The sequence below is a fragment of the Phaseolus vulgaris genome, chromosome 10, assembly GCF_051622355.1.
Source record: "Phaseolus vulgaris cultivar YP4 chromosome 10, ASM5162235v1, whole genome shotgun sequence".
NCBI classification, from domain to species: Eukaryota; Viridiplantae; Streptophyta; class Magnoliopsida; order Fabales; family Fabaceae; genus Phaseolus; species Phaseolus vulgaris.
In genome coordinates, this window is record NC_143507.1 from 29003641 (window position 1) to 29016016 (window position 12376).

At 42.2% G+C, this 12376-nt stretch overlaps 1 protein-coding gene across 2 annotated transcripts; it reads left to right on the forward strand.

The window, feature by feature from the left end:
- Nucleotides 1-568: 568 nt before the first annotated feature.
- On the forward strand, nt 569-5205 carry LOC137818847 (protein ACTIVITY OF BC1 COMPLEX KINASE 3, chloroplastic). Of its 2 annotated transcripts, none has more exons than XM_068622476.2 (8): nt 569-1161; nt 1272-1499; nt 1949-2284; nt 2731-3286; nt 3431-3617; nt 3723-4089; nt 4645-4793; nt 4994-5205. In XM_068622476.2, the coding sequence occupies exons 1-7, from the start codon at nt 799-801 to the stop codon at nt 4762-4764; spliced, it is 2157 nt and encodes a 718-aa protein (XP_068478577.1). In that variant the 5' UTR covers nt 569-798; the 3' UTR covers nt 4765-4793; nt 4994-5205. The 2 variants fall into 2 exon arrangements, with proteins under 2 accessions (XP_068478577.1, XP_090152858.1); XM_090296732.1 differs by having other exon boundaries at nt 605-1161; nt 2721-3286.
- Nucleotides 5206-12376: the final 7171 nt, after the last annotated feature.

The following is a 12376-nucleotide window of genomic DNA, read 5'->3' on the forward strand; positions in this document are numbered from 1 at the left end:
TCTTACAACTTCCGTCTTCATCAAAACTTACTTCATTCTCTAATTTCCTTCAACCTCCTCTTTTTATATTATATTTCACATGGGTGCGAATTGACATTTTTGGATAAAAGTTTGAATGCAGAGCTTTTATACATGATCCACACAGTCTATGATTTAAACAAGTTTTAGGTGTGAATTTGGTGGAATACACCAAACATGCTGCACCAAATCTATTTTAGACTAAAATTTAATTTTCCTTTATTGATATTATACTGTCTAATGGATTAAATAAATTATTCTTATACAAATATGAAATAATACTAATGCATTTTTGTGAGTGTAAACTTACAAATGTAGCCTAAAGGTTTTGCAAAGTGAATAGAGTTTTTAAAAATCAAAACCTACTTAAAATATAGGTTAAAGGACAATTACTTTTATAATCCTAGTTTACAAAAAACTCCTATATATACATATAAAAGTTTGCTTTTTTAATTATAAGTTGGTTATATTATTTTCTATTTTTAAAAATTATAGAATTAGACAAAAATGGTTTTTTTGCTTTTAATTTAATTTTTTTTTCTCAAATTTCAAGTACTTACCATCTTCAACTTTCTAGTATTCTTCCATGTCAACAAGATCATTCATTCAGTTGGCATATCTATTCCCATGATCCAAACCCAAATTACCTAGACCCCCATTTTACTCTGTTCCAATTTGGGTACTTCTTCCCAAACATATTCAATTGGCCATTTCCATTATCCACAAAGATTTAAGATTTGGCTTTTTACAGCATCACAGTGGAACAAGGAAGAAGTGCTCATGGCTACAATTGCAACAATGCTATCTTTTTCCCTCGCCGGTCAACCCTTTTGTTCCTTCTCAAATCCCACCCTGTCATTCTCTTTCAAAACCATCACCGTCACAAAACCAAGACCTAGAACCAGAACTAGAACAAGCTTCATATGGCTGAATCCTCAACCTCGTGGTGTTTTAGTTGAGGCAACACCGCCAAGTTCACCTCCTTCTCCTTCTCCAAGAGATGGATCCATCAAGGTGCTTGCGCTTCCTGAGAACCGTGCTGATGACATTCAAGCTGAGGCCAGAGCGTTGGCTCGTGCTGCCAATGCTTCTGTCTACTCGCCTCAGCTTGTGGCCTCCAAATATGGCTCTCAACCCATCAAGGTTTTGCACCTTTTCCTTTTCTGCTTCTCCTAAAGTTTGAGTCTTTTTGGGATTATCTTTTGTGGGTGTGGGTGTATTTTGTGAATTGATTTTACCCTTTTTCTTGGTAGGTGGTGGGAAGGGCCCTTCAGGTTCTGACTGCGGTGGGCTTGTTTGGGTTGAAGCTTTTGGTTGACCAGAAAAGTGGGGCGCTTGATCGGAATAAAAGGATTCGTGCAATTGAACTTAGGGACACATTCACACGGCTGGGACCAACTTTTGTCAAATTGGGTCAGGGGTTGTCTACCAGGCCTGATATATGTCCACCTGAGTATCTGGAGGAGCTCTCTGAACTTCAAGTATTGAATTTTGTGTACTCTTTCAGCTCTTTATTTGATTGGGGTGGTGTAGCCTGTTAGGTTTTTCTAGTCAAACATGTTCTAGGGATTGAGTAACTTGGCCTTCAGTGAGAATTTTGATTGGTTCAGTGATTATGTCCATATGCAACATAGGAGAATTTTCACTATTTCATTTGTTATGGTCTCTGCAAATTTGTTCTTTAACCCCCACTGACTGACATTTTGTGATTCATGTAATTGATCTCATTTAGTGAGATAAGACTTTTATTGTATATGTTCTTATATTAACAATGGACAATGTTGATGATATCCAAAGAAATTTTTTCACTAATGTAGTGGAGACTTTAGTAGTAGTGAGTTGTGGTCTTTATACATTTGTTTGTGTTGTGAAGATGTTTATGAATGAACTGGTTACTTAGGTTGTCTTGATTATTTCTGTGCTTTACCAGGATGGATTGCCAACATTTCCTGATGAGCAGGCCTTTGAATGCATTGAGAGGGAACTAGGACTATCTATTGACTCTATCTTCTCTTCTATATCTCCGAGGGCTGTAGCAGCAGCCAGTTTGGGTCAAGTTTATAAAGGCCAGTTGAAGTACTCTGGAAAACTTGTTGCTGTTAAGGTGCAACGCCCTGACATTGAAGAAGCTATAGGATTGGACTTCTACCTAATTAGAGGTCTAGGGTTTCTTGTAAATAAATATGTGGATTTTATCACCAGTGATGTTGTTGGACTTATTGATGAATTTGCACGTAGAGTTTTTCAAGAGCTCAACTATGTGCAGGTTATTTCTTCTGCCAATACCAAACTTTGTATTTTAGTTGAATCCAGGCATGCATGATTCATCTGTTACCAATTTTTGAATCTTATTTTTTTTTTCTCCATGAACATGGTTTTAAGAGTTGTGGTCACAGTCTTGGTTGCTGTTTTGTTGCAATCCTTATTGACTCGGTAATTGCAGTCACGGTGACTCCAAAAACCCTGACACCATGGCCAAAATCATGGCTGCGGACCTTTTTAAATCTTGTTTATGAAAATAAAAACAAAAATAAATATTGAACCTTTAGCAATTCCCAAAATTTAGGCAAAAGGCAAGCATATAACCATTGTATCTTTTTCCAATTGTAATTCAAATCTTCCCTAGGGTGATATATATGTGTGTGTGTGTCATGTATAAATTATGTAAGATATTTGTTGGGATTGAATGTTAATTTTGACAGGTTCCTGCAGGAGGGACAAAATGCAAGGAGATTCAAAAAATTGTATGCTGACAAGGAAAATATCTTTGTTCCCGATGTTTTCTGGGACTATACAAGTGTTAAAGTTCTGACAATGGAGTGGGTTGATGGAGTAAAACTAAGTGAGCAAGAAGCAATTGAGAAACAAGGATTAAAAGTCTTGGATCTGGTAAACGCAGGCATACAGTGCAGTCTCAGACAGTTACTTGAGTATGGATATTTTCATGCAGATCCTCACCCTGGGAATCTTTTGGCAACACCTGAGGGTAAACTTGCCTTTCTTGATTTCGGCATGATGAGTGAGACTCCAGAAGAAGCAAGATATGCCATAATTGGTCATGTTGTTCACTTGGTTAACCGAGACTATGAGGCCATGGCCCGAGATTACTATGATCTTGATTTTTTATCAAGGGATGTTGATGTATCTCCAATTGTGCCAGCACTTAGAAACTTTTTTGATGATGCACTTAGTTATACTGTGAGTGAGCTCAACTTCAAGACACTAGTAGATGGTCTGGGAAATGTTTTGTATCAGTATCCATTTAATGGTGAGATAGACTATGCTTATCAGTGAGTTTCATTTCCTATAATTTATTTCCAATATTAGAGGAGTGACTTATAAATCCTAAATTTCTCTTGGATTCTGTTTTGCTGACTTTTGTTTTTCTGTTCTTTTCCTCTTCTGTGGACAGTTCCTGCATACTACGCATTAATATTAAGGTCTCTCACAGTTTTAGAAGGTTTAGCATTGTATGCTGATCCCAATTTTAAGGTACTTGCTGCATCATATCCATATTTTGCTAAAAGGCTCCTAACAGATCCAAATCCATATCTAAGAGATGCTCTTATTGAGTTGCTTTTCAAGGATGGGAAGTTCAGGTTTGAAATATGCTACTATCTTAAATCCATTGTGATTTCAACTTGGTGCTGTAGAACAATTTATATTTACTGCAATTAAATATTCATCAATCTGGTCTGATGCAGATGGAATAGACTTGAAAACCTGCTAACCCAGGGGAGAAAGGATAGAGATTTCTCTGCTAAGGAGGCTTTACAACCTGTCCTGAAGGTATTATTGAGTGCAGATGGTGAAGACCTGAGGAATCTAGTTATAAAAGAGGCTGCTCGAGTATCAGAAGCTTTTACCCTCGGCACAATGTCAGAAACATATCGATATATTCCTGACTTTGTTAGGACCCTTGTCTTCAATGGCAATGCAACCGGACCCTTTATGATGTCAGAAACTGAAATGCAAAACATGATAGAGCTTAGGGATCAAGTTCTTAGAATATGGGGACTTCTTCAATCCTCTCATGATTTTGATCCAGCTATTTTACTGCCCATACTACAGGTAAGACTATCATTTGTAATTGCAGCATCATTCAAATCCAAATAAATATTATTTTGTCTGCATATTTTGCTCTATTTATGTTGGTTATTACTTAGTTGTGACTCGAAAAATCTTTATTATCATACATGTTAGGCATCTTTGAGCAAAAATAAACTAATTTGGAAGAATGCTACAGAAGTCCAAAATTGGTGATTATTGTTAATGATATTCTGTTGACAGCAGTTTGTAAGTATCATTGCATACTAAATCAGAAGGGAGTTTGTGGAACATTTCAATCTAGGAACTTCTAAAGATCTTATAAGACGTGACCATGAAACTAAAATATAGCAAGCAATTATGCAGTCATCAATCTAACATTAAAACATAGGAAATTATATTAAGAGCTAAGATGAACTTGAAAAGTGAACTATATAGTTCTTTTATATAGTAGAGTTAGCTTTCGAAATTTACATTAACATATTACTTTCTTGTAAAGTATTTAGTGGGATAGGGTCGAACCTTTTCAGCCTTATACTATATAAAAACTTTCTATTCAAAATTGTATCATGTGAACAGGTCCTTGAGCAACCTGAGGCACGCAGACTAGGGGGGCGTGTTGTCGGTGGAATCACTCAACGTCTTGCAGCACGCTTTCTTCAGCAAATACTCAGAGTTCCATCAACAGCTTCAGAATAGATTTTGCAGCACTGTAAATGCTAGATAAGGCATGCATATTACACAATCCCCCCCATGAAGTTTGAATTACTATTGTGGTGCTCCTTTTGAGCATCTAGTAACTTGTTTTATTTTCATAGTGTGCTGTGACAGTATAGTCCATTCTTGTTGATTGACTGGACCACATGCCACACAGTGATCTTCTGTCCTCTTCTACTAATATTTTTGGTTTCTTTCTTTTTTTCTACAGGTTATTGTGGACAGGGAAGATAGAAGTCGCATTCCTTACACAAGAAAATAGAAGTGAGATATTGATTCTTGCGAAAATTATTTGGTTCTCCAATTTTGTCCAAAAAACTGTATATATGATGTGCTCATCATTAATAATACTGGGTTATCATGGTCACAAACAAGAGATCACCATTTTATTATGATAGTAATTGGCGTACCATTACTCTCACATACACATGTTGCAGTTTATTTTTAATATGGCACACTCATATTTTTCTTGCATGGAATCATGTTAGTGACTTGCTTTTCAGTTTCGTCAGCCAGTGACTTGTGCAGGAATTGATGCAATGAGAAAATAAAGTACTGGTGCATGTGCTTAATCATAATTTAAAATGTGAATTTTCTAATCAATGATGCTAACTGTAATATGTTTATAAAGTGCACTTCTTACTGTAAAGAAGTCAAATTTGGATGAAATAGTATCTGCAACTTGCCCATGATAAAATTTGTGTTAATGAATGAGTAGTTATTATCACATCAGCTGGAAATTGTCAGAATATTTTTTGACTACTCAGTGTGTGTATGGCAAGTACATAGATTCTGAAGAACTTTTGGTGCAAGTGTTGTGTCTGTTTCACCACAGAATATGATCAGAATGTACATTTGAGATTTTAACAGCCCATTTTCATCTAAAGATTTTATTTCAATAACTACGTGAGTGCTTGATTTTTCATTCTCAAACAAGAATTATTTTTTAACTTTTATATGCGTGAGTTATTTTCAATCAACCATTGATTGAGTGGAAATATAAAACAGAATTTTCATTTGAGGGAATATGTTTATGTCAAGTTGTCGTCATCAATTCAGTTTGAAATTTTATTTCTTTACTAAGTTACATCAAAATTTAAACTCATTTTCTTATCAAAATTATATGTACAAAATCAAGATTATTTAAAATTTAGTTTGTAAAATTTCACTGAAATATATAGACTAAATATATATAGACTAAGATCTGAGATATAACTGAAGTACCTTATATTTGGGTCTTCTTACTTCATGATATGAATGGAATTTTCTATAATTATTTATAGAAAAGAGAAATAAAACAGTAACAATAGTTTTTTGAGCGTTAAATAGCTTATGTAGTAGTTAAAAATAAGAATATGGAAAATTATGAGAGAATTTTCATAAATTAACGCATCATGAAAAATATGTACCTATATTTTCCAACTTTTGTCATATTAACTACACCTATTTCTTACTATTGTGCAATTGAAGAAGAGGCAAAGGCAATGTAATGCTGTGAGATGATGACTCTCTCTTCTTCTTCTTCTTCCGAAAGAGTGCTGGGCGATGGCAGCTGCAGTGGTGGAGTGATGCACCTAAAGAGGGTTTGCAGTTTTGTTGGTTGTAACATAGGGGTGCATTTAGTAATCATGGGGATACAGAAAGAAAAAACCCTTTTAACCCACCATTGTTGCATTGCAAATAGGGCTTCCTCTACCTGCACCCTTACGTTTTTCTTCCTGCACCCCACAGTTTTGTAAAACCTAAAACTGACTTTCATTCACCTTTTATTTGAAATTGGGATTTGGAAATGTGTTATGTTTCATCAATTCGAAAGTGAATCATGTTGTTTTCGGATGAGGGGTGTTCCAGAAACAAAGTTTCCATAAATTGTTGATTTTTAAATTGTTGAATCCAAAAGTCTAATTTCTTTTATGGATTAGTAGATCTGATTTTTTTTTCTTCTAGTTATGGATTTCTGAATCCGAAATACATATTTTGAATTACAGATTGGTGGCTCCATAACAATTTCCAGAAACAATTATGTTTCTTTTCAAGATCTTACGCTGCTGAATAATGTTGATACTCGTATTTAACTTCTTAAGCTAATGATGATGTTATGGAAGTTTTCTTTTCTTGTATATTGAATATGCAAATCCACACAAAAGAAAGATAAGATAATAAAATAAAACTGAGCAAATTAAATTTACACTCATGCAATTCTTGAGATTGGACACAATATCAAACGTTTATAGTAACTCTTCTTGGGTATTAGGGAGTATTAATGTATTTCAAACAATTAAGAGCATGCTTTGATATCAGAGAAACACAAAAGTACTTTTACAAACGTATTTTGAACTTTTATCCACGCATCAACACAATGAATTACTCTAAGACAACATGATCAGAAAGAGAAGAGAGGATGGATAATTTCACTGTTGCTGATATTATCAGTTCTCGCGCAATGAACACTTTTTTTCCTCCAAAACCCCTCTCTGTTTAGACTCTGACTTTGCTCTCTTCCCACTCTGCAAAACACTGTTGTTTGGGTTGTGGTTGGGATTTCACCAAACACGGGCCTTCTGCATTTTCATTTCCTCACAGCTTAGAATAGTTTTCTCGGGCTTGTTTTCCTGGAAAACAATGGGTGCATGCAAGTTGAAACTCGGAATCTGTACCGACCCGTCCTCGGGCGTTGACCAAAGTCAACACTTGGTAGGAGCCATCAGGGGCGCAGTGAGGCGAGAAGGGGGGTCGACCAGGCCTCGGGCGTTGACCGGCCTCGGGTGTTGACTGGCCTCGGGCGTTGACTGGGTTCGGACCAAGAAGTGCTTACAGTTGGGTGGTGCCACCCCCCGATACCCACGGGTGTGAGTGACCGTGGAGAAGGCGGCACGATAGGAGGCGACACGGTAGGGGCGTGGAGGCCTCGGTACCCCAAAGAGTAATAATAGAAGAGAAAGGTGGTTTCCAAGCCACACCCCCAGTACCAGCAGGGAGAGACCCAACTCGCGGAGTATCTGTGCATGAGGCGTGGGAACGCGACAGTACACGCCACCGGTAGAGAACTACTAGGACAGATACGACCCATGAGAGGGCCACGTCTCAGGGGGTAATCTGCATGCATGGTACGTGAGGAGGACAGAAACACTCCCAGGGCGAGTGACTAGGAGCTGAGGCGCATGAGTTGGCACCTAGGTAGTCACCCCCTGCGCCAGATGCACTTCGAGAAGGGAGACTTACACGCTGGGATTTCCCTAAGTTGGGTTACAGCGTCATAAGGCCTTTGTTCTCTTTGTTTCAGGTATTCACGGCGGTGAAGGGTGAAGGTTTGGAACGAAGAAGAAGGAGTCCTTGATACGCAGGTCTTAGCTACGCACGAAGAACGATCTGGTCAACTAGCAGGAACATTTGGCGCCCATTGTGGGGCTTGATCTAAAATAGCTGTTCCACCGCAAGAAGTTCGAGTTTCAGTAGCGACTGCGAAGTTCGTGGAAGTTTTCCAAGATTCTTGCAAGATTCACCGATAATCTTCAAGATTCGTTCAGTTCCACCGAAGAAAGTTCCAAGATCTATAGTAACAGTTCAAGATTCTCCAAGAAACCGCGAAGAATGAGGACTACTAGGCAGAGTTCAACAACACGCGCAGAGAGTGATGGCATGACCTTGCAGCAGGTCATGGAGGTGATGCAAGGCCTTCAAGAGGCGATGGCGGCGTCGAAGGCGGAGCAAGAGCGCATTCAGCTGGATCTTGCGGCGTTGAAATGAAGAGTTGTGCCGTGCGAACGAAGAGTTGCATCGCGGGTTGCGCAACCACCCTGGGAATCGTGAAACAGAGGATCGCGAGTGTTTCACACCACCTAGGGAGTTTCATATGCATTTCTCGCAATCTATCATGGAGGCAGTGATTCCACCCACGTTCGTGGATCCGAAGGTGACGTTCACGAGAATGGAAGATCCAGAGGCGCACCTCACTGTGTTCCACACGTAGATGATGGTTGTCGGCGGTTCTGACGCCGTGAGGTGCAAGTTATTCATGGGCACTTTGATAGGTATGGCAATGGACTGGTTCATTAGCCTTCCAGATGGTCACGTGACCTCCTTTGCGCAGCTTTCACAGCTGTTCAGGGAGCAGTATATCGCGAACTGGGCTCCGCCCGCCGCTGATCTTCACGATGTCGTCCCCCGCGATAATGATCCTGTGGTGATTTCAGTCGTAACTGCAGGGAGGAAGGTGTACCGCGTGCTCGTGGACCAGGGCATCTCAGCGGACGTAATGTTCTGGTCCACGTTCAATAAGTTGCAACTGTCCCCTGATCTGCTGAGGCCATATACAGGGTGCTTGTATGGCTTCGCAGGGGACCAAGTGGAGGTGCGCGACTATCTAGAGCTGAGGACGACTTTCACGGATGGCACGACGTCGCGCACCGAGAACATAAGGTATCTAGTTGTGAACGCCAATTCGGCGTACAACATTTTGCTGGGGAGGCCAACTCTGAACAGATTGAGGGGGTGTCGTCGACACGACACATGAAGCTGAAGTTGCCCGATCTCAGTGGCAGAGTGATCGTGATCAAGTCCGATCAGCAGGAAGCGAAAAAGTGCTATGAAAATAGCCTGAAAACAAAGAGAGGCGTGTTTATGGTGGTGGAGCGCCCACCCAGCGCGGAAACGCCCATGGAGGAGATGCCCACGGAGGAGGCACGGGGGAACGGGTCATATAAGCTTGAGACTCTAGAGGGAGGCCCCATGCCGCGCACTTGGAAGGCAGTAAACTTGAAGTTTTATTTCAGTTAAAAACTCTATGTGGTGTACAGTTTACGGGGACACTCTTTTTTCCTGTCGGGGTTTTTTAACGAGGTCACCCAAGTAAAAATCAGTTTGAGCATACATTGTCTTAAGTTTTTATTACGATGTAAAGAAACGCTGAGAAGGAATGATGCGGTTCAGTGAGAAACAAACCCGTCGCCTTGGTCTTTAGACACCTCAGCAGGAGTGGCGCAAATGTCTCCTCTGGGCGTGGGCACCAAGCGCCAAACCGCCTCGAACGTTTAGACACCCCGAAGGGGAATGGCGGGGGGCGCACTCTTCAGGCGTGGGCGTCGAGTGCGAAAGGTAAGTATAACCCAGTTAAAATCCGGGCGTCTTGTCCCTGGGCAGGAGTTAACGGATTCCTTCGGGACGCCTCCTCCCCAGGTGAGAGCGACAAGCCCCCGGTCGCCTTGATGTTTAGACACCTCGCAAGGAAGCGGTGGGGGGCGCCTCCTTCGAGCGTGGGCATCAGGCAGAAAGGAAGTTCGGAGCATTGGAGAACCTGGTGCCTTGGTGCAGATACACGCCAGATAGAAGAAGCGCTATCCTTCGGGAAACCTTCTCCTTGGGCGTAAACGCCAAGTCCCTGGTCATCTTGGTGTTTAGACACACCGGGGACGAAACGAAATTACTTTCAGCAGGCCTCTCCTCGGGCGTGGGCACCAAGTACACTGACCGCCTTGGTGTTTTAGACACACCGAGGACGAAACGACACTGCTTCCTAGCAGGCCTCTCCTCGGGCGTGGGCACCAAGTGCAAGAGATAAGGACTAGTTGCCTTGGTGTTTAGACACACCGGGGACGATATGACACTACTTCCAGCAGGCCTCTCCTCGGGCGTGGGCACCAAGTGCAACTTTGTCCCAGTGTTTAGACACATTGAGGACGAAACAACCTTGCTTCCAGCAGGTCTCTCCACGAGTGTGGGCACCAAATACGAGTAAGTAGGCTTCGGCCAAGATAAGTCCTCATTCGCCTTTGAGCGATGTCGACGCCAGTAACACCTTCAGGGGTAGGCACCTCAGGGCCACGAAGGTTAAGCGAAGATCAAGATAAGAGATTCCTATGAATTAGGAAGAGGCAGGGATCAAGCGAAAGGTATACACGTTTGAATTCGTAAGAAAGATAAGAAGGAAGAGCGCGTGCTACCTATAGTTCGAGAAAGAAAGTAAAGCTAAAGCGAAGTAAATCAAAGGTAAACAAGAAGAAATATCTTTGAAGCAGTAAATAAAGGCAAGTAGAAGTAAATCTTTAAAGTTAGAAGATGAAGGTCGTTTAGAATGTGCAGAGTAGATTACAGAGTTTTAAAGTTACAAAGAAAGGGAAAGTCAGTCGTCTTCAGAAAATTCCAGGGGCACGACTTTCCCCTCGACGACATGGTTAGTAGGGGCATAGTTGGAGACGTCCATCTCAGGGTGTTCGCAGGCCACCTGAGACAGAGCTTCCCCAAACCCTGTAGCAAAGGCATTCACAGCGTCGTCGAGGAGCTCCTTCTCAACCTTCTGGGAGTGCTCAGCCTGAGAAGCCAGCTCTTTCTTCATATCCGCCAAGGCCACAGCCTTCTCAGCAAGTTGCTTGGTACGTTCAGCCTTCTCTGTTAGCTGCTTGGTGAGTTCAACCTTCATCAGGTCAAAAGCTTCATTCTTGGCAGCAAGTTCAGCCTCCACCTTGCCTAGGTTTACCTCTTGAGAAACACAACGTCCCTCAAGGGTGGTTATCTTGGTTTTGGAGGCATTGGCGGCGACTTTCAGTTCAAGTATCTCTTCATGAAGGGGCACTACTTTGGCCAGAAGCTCAGTAAATGTTTGGCCCACTTCATGAAGCCTCTTGTTGGCTGCTTCCTCAACTTTTTGCGCCACCTTCAGGGCCTCTTTGATAGCGGCCTCTTGGTTGAACCAGCGGTGAGCCTGGTTGGTTGTTTGTTCCTTCAGCAAGGCCAACTAATGTGCCAGAGCCTGGTACTCCCTGACCTTGGTTTCAGTTTGTTGCCGCCAAGAGCTGGCGCGTGAAAGGTATCCCCAAGGGAACGAATAGCACTCTCCTCCATGGCCTCGTCAGTTGAGCCTTCCGGGAGCACTTGATGGAAGCCATTCAGCAAGAGTTGGACGACCCGAGGGAGCTCTGGGGCTGGTGCAAGAGTGGGCTCAGGGGAAGTTTCAGCTCCCTCTCCCAACGCCCTATAGTTAGGAGATGTGAAGGCACTAGGAGGATGCTCCCTAGAAGACTCAGCATCCTTGTTGGAGGTGGAGTGGGATGTGGCTACTGTGGTGGTCCTCCTCCTTTTGAAGACTGGGCCTTCAGTAGTATCCTCCTCGTCGCTCGAGGGAACAATCACCACCCCTTTGCCTTTGTCCAGGGGCACTGGTGGAGATGAGGCCCCAACCATGGCCAAGGGGATGGCCGTGATGGGAAGTGGAGAAGTAGGGATTGGTATGGTATAAACAGAAGGAGGGTTTTCGGTGGTTTGAGCAGGTGTAGCTGTTGGCAAGGTTTGGGCAGGGGAAGTTGGAGAGGTGGCAGCAAGAGCATCAGGGGCTGGGGGTGTAGAGGCACCAGCCCCACCGGAAGTGGCCTTGCCACGAGTGGACAAGACCTTGGCAAACCTCTTCCGTTTTTCCACGCCTAGTATCATGTCTGCACCAGAGAAAAGCGTTGTGAGTCAGGCATGCCATGAAAGCAGTGTAAGAAAAGTTTGAAAGTATGCAAGAAGAAACAGTATAAACAGAGATAGAGAATTGAAGTAGTAAAGAAGGGATTACTCCCATACCGATGCAGCGGGTCAGTGCAACGGGGTCGTATTCGTG